The sequence below is a fragment of the Oryza sativa genome, chromosome 8 (assembly GCF_034140825.1).
Source record: "Oryza sativa Japonica Group chromosome 8, ASM3414082v1".
Classification (NCBI taxonomy): Eukaryota; Viridiplantae; Streptophyta; class Magnoliopsida; order Poales; family Poaceae; genus Oryza; species Oryza sativa.
Genome location: NC_089042.1, coordinates 25,963,106 through 25,981,132, shown reverse-complemented (window position 1 = coordinate 25,981,132; position 18,027 = coordinate 25,963,106). Strand labels below are relative to the sequence as shown.

At 41.9% G+C, this 18,027-nt stretch overlaps 2 protein-coding genes across 8 annotated transcripts; both read right to left on the bottom strand.

The window, feature by feature from the left end:
* Nucleotides 1-118: 118 nt before the first annotated feature.
* Nucleotides 119-5,808, bottom strand: LOC4346058 (protein ROLLING AND ERECT LEAF 2-like). 6 transcript variants are annotated; one of them, XM_015795197.3, is made up of 6 exons: nt 5,729-5,808; nt 3,969-4,070; nt 2,526-3,865; nt 2,221-2,438; nt 1,915-2,138; nt 119-1,171 (listed from the first exon to the last, which is right to left on the bottom strand). In XM_015795197.3, exons 3-6 carry the CDS (start codon nt 3,802-3,804, stop codon nt 550-552), a joined length of 2,343 nt encoding a protein of 780 aa, XP_015650683.1. In that variant the 5' UTR covers nt 3,805-3,865; nt 3,969-4,070; nt 5,729-5,808; the 3' UTR covers nt 119-549. The 6 variants fall into 6 exon arrangements, with proteins under 6 accessions (XP_015650683.1, XP_015650686.1, XP_015650684.1 ...); XM_015795200.3 differs by having other exon boundaries at nt 2,526-3,862; XM_015795198.3 differs by lacking the exon at nt 5,729-5,808 and adding an exon at nt 5,468-5,668.
* A 6,007-nt stretch (nt 5,809-11,815) lies between these two features.
* LOC4346057 (uncharacterized) lies at nt 11,816-17,111 on the bottom strand. Of its 2 annotated transcripts, none has more exons than XM_015792909.3 (5): nt 16,859-17,111; nt 16,127-16,730; nt 15,098-15,505; nt 12,761-12,957; nt 11,816-12,227 (listed from the first exon to the last, which is right to left on the bottom strand). In XM_015792909.3, exons 2-5 carry the CDS (start codon nt 16,617-16,619, stop codon nt 11,982-11,984), a joined length of 1,344 nt encoding a protein of 447 aa, XP_015648395.1. In that variant the 5' UTR covers nt 16,620-16,730; nt 16,859-17,111; the 3' UTR covers nt 11,816-11,981. The 2 variants fall into 2 exon arrangements, with proteins under 2 accessions (XP_015648395.1, XP_015648396.1); XM_015792910.3 differs by having other exon boundaries at nt 16,880-17,111.
* Between the last annotated feature and the right edge of the window lie 916 nt (nt 17,112-18,027).

Sequence of the window (18,027 nt, the reverse complement as noted above, 5' to 3'; positions counted from 1 at the left end):
GTGATATCTCCCACGTCTAGATTTTTATAATAGGAGGAATCAACAGCCTCTTCTTGGTTGAGTTTATTTTTTATTTTTAGGGGGGAGTAGGTCTTTTGGCAAGAGGTGAAGGAAACAATTAGTAGTGCAGTAGCTTGCTGGATTAAATCAACTAATTGATACTGCTACAGTTTCTGCCAGATAGCTCATGAGTAATTTACATTTCATTCAACCTAAAACAGACCAGCACCTAACAAAATCAACTAAAACAGTACTCACTCCCCTCTTCAAGGAAAAACATTAACCAGTACACCCTTTTTACCTGTTAACCTCATACTTACTTACAAAACAATATCAGAAGTTTCCTCTCACTGACAGAAGAATCACACCCAAGAACATAATCACCATGGTAATTAAACCCTCTAACTAATACTTCTCCTCAAGTCAATAATCACCAGCTACAGTAAATCAGCGATGCAAATCATTCTTCATTACAGGACTAAGACTAGGCAATTTTTTAGGCAACTGCAGAATCCAACTCAAGTTTAGGCAAATTTTTTTTGAGCCATTCTATGACACCTGGGGCCCACATGTCGGTTCCTCTTTCCGGCGTCCCGGCGCGCCGGCGGCCACCGCCGACACCAGCGCGTCGTAGCCGTCCGCCGACGCGTCGGCGAACTCGGCCATGGCGCCGGTCACCGCGGCCATGCCGGCGCAGAGCACGCGCCCGGCCATGCCCTCCATGCCAGTGGCCACGCCCGAGCACACCGACCCGACGCCGGCGACGAAGAAGTCCAGCCCGTCCATCACCCGCGCCTCCGACGCCGCGTCGACCGCGTGCCCCCACTCCATGCACACCGCGAACGCCAGCGGCAGCGCGGCGGCGGCGGTGCCGCCGGCGCCGGCGCCGCCGATGCCGAGGCAGCGGCGCGCCCACGCGGCGAGGGCGCGCGCGTAGGCGCGCTGCGCCGACAGCCACGTCTCGAGTGCGCCGCGCCACGCCCGGATCTCGCACTCGAGCGCCACGGCGGCCGGGGGCGGCGTCGCGGCGTCCGGGGCGCTCAGGGCGATGGCGGTGGCGGTGGCAGCGGCGGCCGTGGGGTGGCGCTGGAGGAAGAGGAGCTTGGCGTCGTCGATGGTGCGCTTCTGAGCCTTGTGGCGTTCGGCCATGGTGCGCCACATCCGTGACAACCTGCGTAATGCCAAGACATGTCCAATGTTCAAGATCACAGTGATGCAACAAGGGGGGAAAATATCTTCTTTTCATTTTGTTATAAGTCGCTGCATTTGCCATTTCTGAGAGTTGAATTGATCAAATTCAAACTTTTGATGGATCCTACACAATCTGGTTAAGCTAAAACAATGAAAAGAGCAGGGCTATAATTCCTGCTCACAGTGATGATGGTAAAAGATGGCTTTTGTACCCGTCTAAGACAGTATGATTAAGAATGTCAGCCTTTTTTGCTGCATCTGTTTATGTTTCTGTTTAATTATGTTTGTACGATTTAATAGCATGCTGATGGGAAAAAAAAAGTAACTCTTTCGAATTCAACTTGTGTTGTGTTACATAACTGAAGAATTTGTTGTGTTACATAACTGAAGAATTTGTTGCAAACATGTTCTTGTTGAGTTTATCTGTATGCAGTCCCCCCCCCCCCTCTCTCTTGTAAATAGTAGATTGCTTTACATTCATTTACAGGAACAGAACACCTCCAGTTGTGCATACCTACTTCTGCATGCCTATTTCATCACAATGATCACATTACCTACGCATCCTATATCTGAGATCCTAATAGCTGAAACAATTGTAACTGGTTATTTACTCTGTTGATCAAATTATGGATCCCATTTCAATAGTTAATATATGCGCATTATTGTGTTTCTACTCTCACTATGCAGGACACCAAAACTGAACAATAAACTACAGAAACGTACCCTCGGATCAACTCCATAAGCTGAGGTTGCATCTCCTCGTCTCTTAGAACTTCAATCCTCGCTGATATTGACTGAACTGTGTGTATTGACACCTTCATCCGAGTATGTAAACTTCTCAATGCTGCACGGGTCTTATCGACGGAGGAAGGCTCGTCGCCTTTCACATCCTGGTTCCTCAAATGGTTCAGCCTTTTCTCATAGTCAATTCTTAATCGTTCGCCTGCCTACAAGTGACAAAAACAAAGCATGATTCCCACTACTCACTTCTATTGATCTTCTGGTATTAGTTCCTGGTGGAGATTGTACCTTTACTTCTTTGTATAATTTCTTCTCCCATGTATACAGTCTATCTAGAGTGGAGTGATGACTTCCAGACATTGTACTGCAGGATTCTTCAGAGTAACAGCTGTTTGTCTCATTGTCATAGAGGTCCTCTATTGAGCTTGTGGGAGCAAGAAGGAAGCGGGAAGACGATGACCGGGATGATGCAGACCGCAATAATGCGACTGGGTTTAGCATCTTTGCTGCATTATTAAATTCATTAGTAAGTCGAGTGAGTTAGATCTGAAATAGTTTTAAGTAATTCCAGTATTGGTTTGTAAAATTAGTACCAGAAAGATCGTTTGAGGTTGAGTATTGAGCTCTACTTGCCTCCAACATCACTGAGATTTCCTTTGCAGCATCGCAGATCCCCAAGAACTGACTGTCAATATCCTTCATGGCTTCAGCCAGACTTGCTGGTCTGCGGTTCAGATACACTGTGAAACCAGGTGTTTCTTCTGCATTTGCTACTTTGTTCCTCATCAGTTCTTTCTTATGCGCCTTGATCTCAAGTTCTACTTTGTTACGCGGTTCACACTGAACTCCTTTGGATTCAAAGCCCTTTGTTTCCTGCTTGCCATTGACCTCAGTCTTCACAGGGCAAGCACCCCCATTAGAAGGCATACATCTCTCATCTGAATGATCACATTCATCGTCGCCATCATCGTCATCGTCATCGTCATCATCGTCGTCATCATCAGAATCATCATTGTCATCGTCATCCACTTGTTCCTCTTTCTGGTGCACCTGTTCATGTTGTTGACACTCATCATCTTCTTCTTCAAGTTCCGGGATTCCTTCCTCCTCTCTTACACGCTGTAATCGTGCCAATTCATCGTCGGTGACCACATTGTCATAGCTACTCCGAGGTCGCGGATACGCAAAGCTGTCCAGCGATGAGAATGGGTTCCAGAAGAAGTCCCACTGTGATGATTCCTGCTCCTGAGGCGACGGAGGTGGGTAGCTTGGCCTATCATACGACGCGTAATAAGAAGTCCTTGTTGGCTCCTGGGGTGATGCAGCTGGATAGCTTGGCCTGTCATAGGACATGTAATAAGAGTTCCTCACTGGCTCCTGGGGTGATGGAGGTGGATAATTTGGCCTGTCATAAGGTGGTGTGTAGTAAGAAGATGGCCTCATTGGCGAGGATTGCGCTGCGAAGAACCTGTCCATGCCACCAAAGTTATCTGTGGGGTAATGTGACTCAATACGGATTGTTTCCACGGGTCTCGGTTGCTCTTCAACTGATACCGATGGGTTTGGTCCTGACCTCAGGTACTTTGAGACATGAATTGTCCTCTTCTCATATGAACCATAAGGGAGGCCAAGCAGCTCTGGCTTCTGTTGCTTCAAGGGAGAAATGAAGGGGTCAAATATGAGCTCATGGTGATCATCCCCAGCAACGAACCACTGGAGCGCCATCGAGACGCGCCTCAAGGACTCAATGTAGGCAAAGTGAGACGACGCGAAGCGGTTCCGCTGCTCCAGCGCCTGCTTGATGAAGTCCCTCCTGTCCCGGCACATCTTGACAGCCTCCTCATCTTCTAACCTGGAAGCAGCACATCCCATGTCTCCAAAGCCTTTGTGTAGTTTCAACTTTCAAGAACCCGTCATGCTTGGATCAGAACTTCTGAGTTCAACATGTGGAAAAACATTGGAGAAGGAAAATGTAACAGGTCAGTTCTGACTTGAAGAAACCAGGTATTTGAGTCATGTAACATTGCAGAAATTACCTAATACTGTACAAGAATCGACATTTGGTGATGAGCACATTCCAAGCAAGAAGATGACCTGAATCAACCCTGCTGTCTGACAAGTTTCCCAAAGTTCAGAAGCTGCAGAAACAATGCAGAATGATTATATGCAATCAAATCATGCAGCAAAAGGGAGCTTAGGCATAAGCTAATGAAGTGCAACAGCAGTCATGAATGTTGAAACTGGTTGAATACAACCACAAAAACTGGCCACTCAGAAGCCACAGGCAACAACTGCAAGCTACTGAAAACCAAACAGAGCATGAGATGCATCTATTTATCTGGAAACCTGAAATATCTTTACAAAGAAAGGGGAGTGAAAGCTACAAGGCTACAGAAAGATGCTCCTTTGCAGGTGAAATACCCCACTGCAAATACGCTACACTACACATTTGTTCGGTAGCACCAGCATTCTTTTTCTCCCAAAAGAGGGCTGAGAAGGCAAGAGAGTGAGGAATATTAATCCTTGGCCCTACTACCTTCAACTTGCAGTAAGTGAACGGACTTGACAACTAAACTAAATTCAGTTCAGTACACAGTATGGAGTGTGAGTGTGTGAGGCTAGTGCTATGAACACACACCAGGGGTTGTACTGCATTGGACTTCCAAAGTCACACTTTTTTTCAGGGTAAAACAGTACAGACAGAATCATCTTTACTGTCTTCAAGTTACAGAAGAAACGAATGATTTAGTTCTGAAGATTTAACAGTAAAATAAGTGCAGGATTCTAAATTTCAGAACAGATGGACCATGCTAGACACTCTTCTGCTGTATAAGCAAGGAATCAGGCAGAAGTAAAAAATAATAATCTTGTGATGTAAAAACTACAGGCCAAAGACAAAGCTCAGGTGATGATTATGGGTAATAATAAGTAACAGCTCTTGTCTCATAGTGCCCCCAAAAGAAAAAAACAAGTCTTGGACTTAGCTCCAAGCCTCCAATTTAATGTCAAATTATCTTGCTACAACGGACAAATCAAATGGTAGACAAACGCGACCCGTGAGCTTACAGACGAATTCTCACTCTAAAATATTCAGAATCGTGGTTCTCCTTGCAGAAAAAAATTTAAAAAAACATTCAGAATCCCTGATGAAACAGATGACCAAAATCTTGGAGCAAATATATGAACAGGCAATGTACTGAATAAAACCAATTCTACAATCTCCTGAGAAACCAGAGTACAATCCTAACTTAAACAAGAGTGAGGAAAAAAGATGAAATCTTGTGGGGAAGAACAGGACACACAACAAGAGCAAGCCATCAAGAACCAAGAAAACATGGCAATCTCTGCTCAATTCCCAATCTTGCAACACCAGAGAAAAAGGCAAAGCCAAGCATAAAGATCAGGTGGACATGGGCAGCACAGGAGCACATCATTCTGAAGTGTGGAGGAAGCAAAGGCAGAGACAGACGAGTCCATGTAGAGGAGGAGAAGGGAAGGAAGGCCATGGGAACCAGGGACAAAGAGGCATACATACATGTTCTTGAAGCACTCAAAAGGGAGCACACAAAATTCGCTAAAGATCAAGAACAGCTTCGCAAGAAGAAACCACACACCCTCATCTTTCTCACTCTCTCTCCACTTTGGCCCCACAAAACCTCTCATCCAACCACATCAATTGCGAGCATTAAACAACACAAAGAGAAAGGTGAAAACAAAAGCAAAGCAGGAGGAATGCAAATGCAAACCTATAAGCTCACATATTAAAATAAGATGAGAGGTTCAGATAAGCTTATACCTGACGAGAGAAGTTCAGGCCTCCCTCCTCTACTCTACTCTATCCCTTTCTCCTCCTTTGGTATGCGTGTGTACAAGTCTACAAGAACAAGAAATGGAAGAAGTCTTTGTGCAGAGAGAGAGAGAGAGAGAGAGAGAAAGAGAGAGAGTGTGAGTGGTGGTGGCAGAGAAAGAGAGAGATGCAATGCAACAACGGTCAAAAGACTTGAAAGAAGGAGAGAAATCACTGGGAAGGAAGAGAGAGAAAAGTGGAGCAGCAGCAGCAGCAGCAGCCAGCAGATAGTAACTGAGTTGAGCTATGACCCTACACTTGTAGTTATTTCACAATAATACCCCACTCATTTACTTCCCTTGCCATTTTACACAAATTGCTCTCTGAACATTTTGTTCAATGTTCAGTAAATTTCAGGCAATTTATGACATTTTATGTCTCTACCGAGATGAATGGAATTTGTGATTTGTGGGAGAAATTTCACATTGGAATTCAGAGATATTTTATATTGGGAGTAGGAAAAGGATCAGAGGGGCTTTCTTGAGAAATACTACCAGTCTACCACCACTAGGAAGGATGACTGCAAGACATTCATGCCCTTTGGAGTTATCAGTTGAATAATTTATGGCATTCACCAATACGACAACACTTACGTTAGAGAAAAGAAACTGAAGTTATGACCGTGACAACAGATTTTGGACGTACAGCTCAGACTTCAGAGAAAGCTACAATAAATAATTTAAAATTTGTTTTTTCTACATGCTTTAATAGCAGCACGTTGAATGAAAAATCATTACTTAGAACGTACTATTCAATAATACACTATTAATACCATTTTATCAACTTGATAAATGAATGAATTATGCACAACATGAAGGTCTGCATTTTTGTCAGTTCACAAAAGAGGAGAAAGACGTCTTTTTTTCCTCTCTTTTTTACTCTGAAACTTTTGAACAAACTTCCGGTTAGTCAGTTGAGTTCAGGCTTCATGCATGCCGCTCTTGACGCATCACACTTATCTCATTTCCTGGACAAATCGGTTGCATCAAGATACACTTTTAAACAAACCAAAACCTTTTCTTTTTTTCTACACGCCAAAAGAAAAAAAAATCTGATCAGAGTAATCTTTAGCAAAGAAAGAACAATGGGAATTCAGATCTATCTATGATATCTACTAGTATCAATCAATCAATCCTGTGTGTGTGGATTGCCACTGCATGCGGCACCTGGCTACCATGCACAAGGTGTGGGCTACCACACAAGGCAAGTTTGTGCAAAAATGCGAGCTCATCGATCCCCAGAAAAGGCCCAGAGAGAATAGATGCTCTCATCTTTCTTTCTTTTAAGGTGTTGATCAATTCTGATGAAAGTTCCTCAGATGCCTGCACTAGTAGGTAGTGGTTGGGGTTTTCGGTCGAGTCACTCTACCGAATCCATGTATTCTATCAAGGACTAGATTATTTGTTGATTTTATCTTGCTTTTATGTGTTTTCTAAGACCAAAAACAGTACGAAATTCTTAAGGAGATGCCGAGTGTTCGGCTTTTCAAATTTTAAATTCTATATAACATATGTAAAAGCACAAAAAAAAGAGAGAAGCCTTATTCAAGAGAACACGTCATTGCGGTGGTGCGTTCAGATGTAATGATATAGATTTTAGTATATTACAACAGCTACCACTGCACAGAAAAAAAATACCATTATACTAGTCATCAATAAACATTATTTTCAAATACTACAAAGCTAGATTCATACATGCTTTCCGCTTCAAAAGTCCTTACAACAGAGTCAACTCGGCACAACTATTGCATAGGATGGTAGTCTACTAGGATATGTCCTAGCAAAAATCCTGGATTATCACGGATACATTTCCTGAACTTCTAAAAGTTTGCAAAAAAAAAAAACTTTGTACATCAGCAATTTTAAGAAAACCTTTTAAAATCACCATTTGAACATTCTAATATTTAATTCTTTCATTTGAGACCTCGAATAATCGACATAAGCTCATCATCCATTAGAATGTTAGAACACACCCCCATGAAATTATCCAAATAGAACCATATATCACCGGTGTGCTGCATATTAGGTGCTCAGTAGATATGTTCATAGGCCATAGCACTTGTACAAAATGAAAGATTATGTTGACCAAATGACCATGAAGAGGAAGGCATGCACTGCAAAAGCAATTTGAAAAAAGGGTCTCTTGTATTGGATGGATATGAGCATGCATGGGAATTTTCAAAAAGATAAAGCACAGTTTGTTAGTCTGCCTCCCCCCTCTATCAGAGATGAAAAAAAGCAAAAGAGATGAAAAGATTCTTCCACATGTCCATGCCCCAGAATTTTTTTAGAGGTCCTTTTCTCACACCTTTATCTTGGCTTAGCTGCCTAGGCTTGGTGCTGTTTTTTATCAGTACAGCCCTTACACTATACTTCTTTACTGTGGGAACCCTTTCCACTTGGTTGAATAACATTTATTATATTTAGCTTCTCGGGCATTCCACTGTATTATCACATAAACGTGAGCGGAAAAGAAACAAAAAAAATGGTCATACTTTAAAAAATAGCATGATGAGAAAATGTAAAAATTCAGTTTGAATAATATTTACTACAATGTTTAGCTTCTCTTCCATTCCACCGTATATTTGTTTACTTAAACACCGTGGGAATGCTAGAAAGTTAGGGGTGCCACGTCAGATGTTACTTTTGTAAAAAAGCCCCCACAGTTCTATTAATTACACATTGGTCCCCACTGATATCCACCGTAAACCGTCGGATCTCGATCTAGTTATCACAAAGGCATGAGAAGAAGAAAAAAATACAAAAAGTGGTGATACTTTATAAATTCTGAATCTGTTTTGTACTCAAAACTGTTTTGTACGTAATTCTGAAACTGAAGATTAGCAGTGGTTAGGAGGAGTAATGCACATAAATTCAGATGTTAAAACAAGACAAATAAGGTCTTTCCATAGGATAAGTATTAGTCAAGTTGGAAGTTTTTATAATCCTTGTGCCCATCTCCTGCTAGGAAGAGAACAAAGTGAGGAAGACTAGTTGCTCATAGGATGCCACTCTAATCTAGATCCTATGGTTGCAGGCTTGCAGCCTTGCAAGTTACTAGTACTTAGCATTTGACATTATCAAAACAAGACAAATGAAACAAGCACAACAAGGCCCTGTTTTTTCAATGTCTCACCAGCCAGGGGTTCAGAAGAAGACATGATTGGCAAACATGGCCATTTTGTCTTCGTTTACTGATGCCTCAGCTCCCAGATCCACAGTACAGGACTAACCTTAACCAAATGCTCTACTCTTAGGACACACCAAGAATCTTAACTTGCTCTTTTCATCAATACAATGTGGGCCACCACAATGAAAAAAAAGTAGAAAAAAGGACAGAAATTATATAGAGAGCAACTACACTGAACACAGTCCAATGAGACACATGCATACTGTAGTAGCTTCAGTCTGGTCAATTTCCCATCCATTGGACTCACTTTTTTTACTGCACTTTTTCCTGATGAAAACACAAAACTGCAAAATACTGCTACAGTGTTATACATGTACGTTTACTCTCTAGATCAAAACTGATGACTTAATTGAACTGCGAATGCCTGCAATAAAAGCTGACATGAAAATTTTCTTTAGAGAACCAGAGCTTGCATCCTGCATGGGTTTATAATAGTGTGCTTTTTTGTCTGCAACTTGGAAGAGTAGACTGTAGAAAACCAGCATTGGATCTGTTCATGTTGATGTTATTTTCTACCTTCTGCTGCATTGTACTACTACTGTATAGGATAACTGAAGATTGGGTTGTGTGCACACACAGCTCACTCACTGTCAGAAGGTCCAATGCTTCTGGCAATGCAGTTCATGGCTGCAAGAATCAAGATCCCAATGCAGTTTCTCTGTACTCTCTTGAGCCCAATTTTGGTTGCCTGTTGATCTATTCCAAGCAGACTACAAACCTACCAAAACCACCATCTTAAAACCAGAATTACCTCACTTGGCTGAAGAACAGTAGAGCAAGCAAGAAAGAGTTCTTGAAGAAATACCTCACTTGGCCTCTACCTCTTTCAGTCTGCATTGAAGAAAAATGGTTAGTGGTTGCCTTCCATCACATGACCTGCTGCCACAAGAGTTAACTTCTCTGCATCTTATTGGCACTCCTGCATATACACAAGAGGAGTACATTTCAAGGGACTCTTTGCAGCAAAGAGATGACACACATCTCACTCCACACATCTGACTGCACATGCTTTGCAGGGCAATGACAGGTGCAGAGGTAATCTCATTCTGCATTACAACAAGAAACTCCCATCAAGGTTGTTGCAGCCATATGCCCGGTTCTTTTCGTCTTACAAAAGGTGTGTTTAGTTCACGCCAAAATTGGAAGTTTGGTTGAAATTGGAACGATGCGACGGAAAAGTTTGAAGTTTATGTGTGTAGGAAAGTTTTGATGTGATGGAAAAGTTGAAAGTTTGAAGAAAAACTTTGGATCTAAACATGGTGAAATTATAGATTATCACGGGCATGCACGCTTCCAAAGCTTATAAAGGGTGTGATGTTTTCAGAATCTTTTCGTATATAATTTGCTTAAAATATATTTTAAAATGAATTTTCAGCTTTTTAGTTAGTTGATTTATCCGTTTGTACCCTTTAATATCATCACAAATGAGATGATCTATTATCTATTATCTATTCAGAACAATCAAACTGGGTAATACCAAGGCTGTGTTTAGATCCAAAGTTTGGATCCAAACTTCAGTCCTTTTCCATCACATCAACCTGTCATACACACACAACTTTTCAGTCACATCATCTTCAATTTTAACCAAAATCCAAACTTTGCGCTGAACTAAACACAGCCCAAGATGTGAGAAAAGTCTCCTCATCAAAGTTTCCAAATAGGCAGGGATGTAGCAGCAGTGTGATAGTGCCAATGTGGCCCATTGGCATTTCATTTGTCCTCCATGGCTGGAAGAGAGAGAGAGAGAGAGAGAGAGAGATTTGCAACAGTGCAAGTTTTATGGCACATAAATTGCAGGGCACAGTGAATGGCCAGTTTGCCTTGCATTGCTTACAAACAAGCTCACAACCACAACACATTGATGACCCCCACCATTGATGGCTGTGGCAGCAGGAATTTAGTGGCAGCAGCCATTTGCTGTGCTCATGGACTTGGCCTGATGCTGCATGCTGCTGATGCAGAACATTCGGACTCTTCACTTGCAAATGGGGCTCACCAGTCTAGATTATTCAACTGAGTAACTGACTTTCTGGGGTCCACACGGCAATGCAGTGTTGGTCCATAAGTTCATAGATCCATTTGTGGAGATCAGTAGTGCAGGCAGGGTTTACCTTATCGTTTTCAAAGAAAAAACCAATCTCTATCAGTTTGTCAAAAATTGAGTAAAAACTTACAACTTTTATAAGGAAACCAATTAAAAAAACTTTTATAAGGAAACCAATTAAAAAATCGCTCGGACTTCACAAACCGATTCTCTTTCATGACAATCGAGCAGATCGTTAAGGTAATGGTCATAACTCATAAGTGATGCAATTTGTAGGCTTCGAAAATGTTAATTTTTAGCTTATCAGAATTTCAGTAAAACATTTGGAAAGATTTATGCATGGCAAGAGGCACAGGCCTTTTCACACACGCCGTGTACGGAAAGGAAGACATGTCACTTGTTCTAAAGTTGCATCATGGTGCACTATGATTTTTTCTGCAGAGTTACATGCGTGCTTGCACGAGCAGCAGGTTTATCCTTGCAGAAGCCAAGTGCTAAAAGATAAGGGAGAGGTACAACACCTACCTAAAAATTCAGAGAAAGCACTGCAGAAAATTGAGCAGATCTCACTTCAGTTTGCAGGTTGCAATCAAACACACTGAAGTTCCTTTGCATGTGGAGATTGAGTAGTTTAAAGCCACCTGCTTCAATCTCATTGCTCCAGTAGCTTCAGAGTTCAGACACAGCTTGCAACTATGTCCAGAAGTAGGATTTTACTCGGTGATTTCTGATTAACCATTTGTCTTGCTTCCATATGTTGCTATGCTGCATAAAAACCTCATGCTAAACACAGGCTCCAGAAATGGGGATCTAGCAGCAACTCTTCTTAGGTATCGTTTTAGTATGAGCATTTAAACCTAAAGGCATTTACATATAATAGGGTGGTATCAGCTCATACAGCAGCTAAGCTATAAAGTATTCAAAGTGTAGCAGATGCCACATTTTGCGGTGCCTCAGGCACTCGATGGGTCAACAGGGGAACAGGATTGGGGATCCATCGCGCCGCAGCTTGTTGTCGGAGAGATCCAGCTTGCTCATCTTCTCCTCACACCACAGGAGCTGCTCCTTGCTGAGCTTCGCCATCCTTAGGACCCTTGACACAACCTTGATGTCGATTAAGGCAAAAAGCAGCTGAACTTCCTCCATTGTGGCTGGCCAGGTCTTGCTCTTCCATCCTTTCTTCTTCTTGAATAGCTCCTTCACTTTCACTTCCTTCTGCAGGTTTGGAGGGATCCATTAGAAACAAAGAGTCGTATAAAGACAAACTGTAGATATACACGGATCTGAGACTGAAAGAGCGTGTGAACAATCGAATCAGCTAATTGGGCTCACGTTGCTAAGAATAGATGCTGCATTAGTAATATGGCATTTATTTCTCGACGTGCCACGTTTGGTAACATATGCTGTAAAGAAATCTTGAAGGCATGCAGACTCAACCACCATGTGCAAGTACAAATACCATATCCATGCAAATAACTTTCAGAGCTTTTGTTTCATATGAGACGAACATCAGATCTATTTGAGGAAAAAGTGATTATACTACTAGCACATTTCAGAAAGAGATCATATGAAAACCAAGCCAATAAAAGTTAGCAACAATGAATATAAAACTACCCCGTTTCATCAAATATAAAACTACCCCGTGAGACACTGAATAACCAGCACCCAGCAGATATGAACTAAAGAAACCTACCAAGGAGCTCGAGGTTTTGTTAGTCAATCAGCCACATATAAGAATAAGATATTACCTTATCAAGAGAGGATTGAACTTGTTGAATCGAGCTTCCAGTATGACTATGAACACTCATGAGGGCACTATTCTTTTTCTTGTCCTTTTTCAGGAAAAGACGGAAAGTCATGATAGACTCCTCTAATAATTTGATGAGGTCAGATGCAAAAATTGAAGGTTCCACTTGATCTTCAGCATTATATTTCCCATCTGCAACTGTATAGAGAATACAAAAATGAAAAGAAATATATTAATTAAAAACAAGAATGGCATTAATTAACAGAGTCGTGTAAAAATTGTGTTTAAAGAACCCAGTTCTCAAATGAATGCAAAAACATAAAAAAAAAATCCTGTAACAAAAGCAAAAGTGAAGCCATGGCCCCACAGAAGAGACAACAGTGTTTATTGCATTCAGAACTTACTGCCTTGCTGGTAGACCAAAGTAAAATCTGATGCAAGGAAATCTTTTGGGGAGTTCAGGGATTTTTTTGTACTAAGCATCACATTAAACAAGATTTGGTTCAACCAACCGATTAGCTTGCATCTAGGTAATACAATTTATACCTGTACCAAGTCCTGCTGTGAGTCTAGACTGATAGAAATCTTTCAAAATCCTATGGAATAAATGAGGAAGTTTATGGGCATGGCATTCTGACACATCTTAAATTTGCAAAGAATGCTCTTAAAGCTTGTGTACACCATTTCAGTCACAGGTTGAGCACATGTTGCAGAAATCAACAGTACGAAACATGTGGCTCTTAATTCTTGGATACATATAGTGTTCAGGTGTTGCCATATTCACATAATTACTCAATGATGTTATAAATCTGACTGCTGTTAATATCTTTCTTGGTCGCAGACGAAATGTGAAACAGAATTGAAAGGAAAAAAGATCCAATGGTGGTGCAATACTGGCCATTAATAGTGCCATAATGTACAGCAGATCAAAATGGCTTATAGCATGTGCAATGTCTAGGCTATTCAATGCCAAAGCCAAAGATAGTCACACTTAAAAAGTTAAAATAATCTACGTCCAGGGCAGTATCTGCATGTCGTTTAATACGACAAACATGCTGATGTGGATAAACATGATGTAAGATCTATATATCTCCTATAATGGGCTAATGGCCCTTAAACATTTCCATCATAATTATATTAAGTCATTACCAATTTGATTGTACTTCTGGGAGACATTGCCATAAATCGCAAGTTGTTAATCAGTAGCTGAAAGTTTTAGATCCTAAACATAAGTGTGATTTAAAAAAGAAACTATCATCTGGCACAACAGCTAGTAACTGAGATATAGACTGTACGGACAAATGCATAGTATGTTCTAGATCCTAAACTCATCTTGAGTTAAACATCTAAGGATGAAAGCTCTCAACTGAATCTACCCCAGTCATACACTTATAACTCTCCAACATTAGTGTCAACACATTTGATTTTTAAATGCATCTTAGTACCATAGCTTATCACCAAGGACCTACCCAAGAGCAGCACCAGATTAACAGATTGTGAAAACATGTACTAAACAATGTCATTAGTTGGATAAGCAAATAGATTAAGTTGACCTGATGAAAGATGTACGAGCAACAATAAAGATCAATATATCAAGCACGTGACAACCCAATCACAAAAAAAAAGGGTATGCATTACTTTGTGTTGCACAGGAGTAACCTACAGGTAGGAGGAAGAAGATGCAAAAATTGTCAGAAATCTCCATCCTACAGCACGATATCTTCAATGTGCTTAGGTCCTAGCTGTAGTAACTGGTACTTACAGAACTGCATAGTAGGTCATTCTGGACATGTTACCAATGGTAAACCATGGTGTCTTAGGCCTTGTTTGGCAATGTCCAAATCCCAGCCCATCCCTAGAGATGGACCAGGAATTTAAACTAAGATTTGGGCCTTGCCAGATGAGGCATTAGTGTGCACAGCTGATGTATCCTTTTTTTTTTCTGAGAGTATGCCAATGTACCTACCTATAATTGCTAGAGCTTTTTACTTCATATGCCAAAACGGTACGTACATCTTGCTGGCTTTGTCACTGGGCAATCTATCAGAAGTTAAGTTCAATAAGACACAAAATTTCAACCAAACAAATGTAATGGCTTTTGTAAAAGAAACTAATGTGCACAGAAATTATTTGATTAAAAGAAACATCAGGTAATAAAATCGATGAATTACTATGCTACACAGAAACTCAACCCAATGATATAATTATTTTCTAGAAAATAAAAAAGTCAATAAGCTGCCAGGAGGATTAAGGGTGAATTGTACCGCTCACGGAAAGATATTCGATTGTCAAATGATGGGTTATGTCCGTTTAAAGATTGCAAACCTAAAAATCATACCTTGAAAAGTGGGGACCTGAAGTAACTTCGACAAGGAACTCCGAGACCGTGCATATATCTCAACCCGTGAACCTTGCTCAAATGGCTCATTCTCAACAAATCTCTGCAATAGAACCTGGAACTGCTGGAATGCTTGAGCAGCACAGCTGTAGGTGGTGGGATTATCAGGTTGAGCTGCGAGTATCAGACTCAGGTGCACATACATACAATGAAGAGCCTCCCAACTTAAAGAAACATGCCCAACATATGCTGTCTCAAGTGTTTGGTAGGGATCATCCTCGCTCTGCTGTTGCTGAAGATGTTCGCAGTCCTCCTGGAGGTCATCCCTCCTTTTGAAAGAGAGGTTGCGCAGGGTTGATGCCAATTTGGATGCTGATCTAGGCGACTTTTTTGAGATGTTGAAGGACCCTAGGAAGTTTGTTTACCAATCATTAAAAAGGATAAATTGTTGAGACTTTATAGAATAGAACGGCAAAAGAAACTGTCTGATTAGGTAAGCAAATGTGTATGCATAAGTGTAGCCTTGCTACACAAGGAAAAGACGGAACCCTCAAGTCCGACAAAAAGTTAATAGGCACTGATGTATGCATAAAGGAAACATTACTCAGGAACTGTTGGCCAGTAAAATGCTGAAATTGGTTAACAGAATAGAACTACCTACGGAAGACGACAATTTATTATCATACAAAATGATACCATCAATTAGCATAAGAATCTCCATATGAAGCATATGACACTCATATGGTAGTTATGTACTCATCACATAAGGAATGGCAAAGTATATGATATTCAACAGTCATTTAGATTTATATAATCTATCGTATCATATATGTACTAAAATTGATACCATGCACGCACGTGCAATCATATGGCCAATTAATGTCCCACAAACAAATGAACGGCAATAACAGAGGGGTTATCTAAGACCAAGTGGTTAACATGAATATACATTAGGTTTCGCATTCAACTAAGACATGCAAAATGTACAATCAACCATACGAGAACGACTCCGCGGGCTAAATATTTCACCTGGATCCTTGAGAAGCTGCGTGATCATCTTATCGAACACCGCCATCCTCTCACAATACTTCTCATAGAGCGAATCGAACCCGCATAGCGGGAACCCGTCGCCGACGTCGGACTCCATCCACTCCCTGGAACTACTCCCTTCCTCCTCCTCCTCTTCCCCATCCTCCTCCACCTCAGCACACTCCTCCTCAGGGATGAGCACCATGAAGCTGTTCTTCCTCAGCTCCTTGAGCCTACGCTTCACCTCATTGGTGATGAAATCATCATCGTCATCATCCTCCTCCTGCCCTTCCACGGCCCCATTGCCTGCATCTGCATCCATACCCGCACCGGCTGCTGCCGCCGCAGGATCATCCTCCAAGATCTTGCCCTTCTGCTCATCGGAAGCTGCATTGTTCCCAGCCTTGGTTTCCTCCTCTGATTCTACAACCTCTCCCCCGCCCCCGCCGCTCTTCCGGGCCTTCCCCAACTTCTTGATCTTGAAGAAATCCATCCGTGGAAGCGCAGAAGCTTCGAAATCCCAACAGAGAGGATCCGATCGATGCTAAAGAAGATCCCCTTCCCCTTTCCTTAATCCAAAACCTCACTCCCCTTTTTGTCTTCCCTGCAAGCACCACAAGAATCAAATCACCAAGTGAAGCAAACAACGAAAGAACAAGCCCCAAACTAATAACAAAATAAAAATAAAAATAAAAAAAAGAACTCATAAATCCGTGAAATGCAACCACGCACCAGCCTCAAGAAACCACCCACCCGAGTAACCAGCTTGAATAATGGGGATAAAAAACCTCCAAGATCCAACCGACGAATCACCAGCGGAGCCCAGCAATCGCGACCGGGGCAGCTCATCACGCGGCGGCGGTGAGCTCCATATGGCGGCGTCGGGGGGGATCGAGGCGGAGATCAATCGGGAGGGGAATGGAATGGAGAGCGTGTGCTGCGTGCTTGGGTTTAAGCGAGCGTTACAGCATGACGCTACAGTGGCAGTGGTGGTGGTGGTGATGGTTTGGGGGGTCACGAGGTTTAGGGAGTCGGTGGCGATGCTTCCGCGCCTCGCAAAACTTAGGGTGTGTTTGGTTGCAAGCCACACTTTGCCACAGTTTGCCACGTCTAAGGTTAGGCAAATTTGACAGGTGTTTAGTTGTAGCCACAGTTGTGGCAAGATTCCCCTCTAACAAATTGGATCCCACGTGTCAATGGCTCAAAAAAGTGTGGCAAGATTCTCTTAGGCTTAGTAAGTTATGGCTAACAATTTGATCACCTCACCTTAGACAAGGTGTGGCAACTTTTGTTGGCAAGTAATGGTAAAGTGTGGCTGGGAACCAAACAGCCCCTTAAACCATCTTTCTAAGCGCGGGATTAAGGGTGTGATTAGGATTAGCGGGGGATGGTAATCGCCTGGGTTACCTTAGAGCAAGTATAAGTATAATAGTAGACTGTAAGCCAACTAAACGCTGAGGTGGAGGAGAGAAGAAGTGGGCTGTAAACTTACAGTCGGCTTGAACACAAGAATAAGAAACTCTATAAGAGAAACAAATGGATCCTATATTAATGGTAAAGAGCTAACTATTACTCATTCCATCTACTTTTGATAGTCATATTTCATCTTGGCACATAGACTAAGGATAAGTAATTATACTTATCATTCATTTAAATATGCTACTAGTCATTCCTCGTAAACAAGTGATCTATTAATATTTACATTTCTCGATACACATGTAGTCAATCTTGTGTGGAATAATAGAGAGTCATGTATTAAATCTGAGTGACGGAGCGTGGGGCTCCTCACCGGGAGACCGCGCAGGCCCCCCTTTGCCGGTTCGGCCGGGGGCCCTGGGTGAGATTCTAAGCTCCTAGTCTGTGTGTGGAAGGTTCGCGAGAATGGAAACACACAAGACACG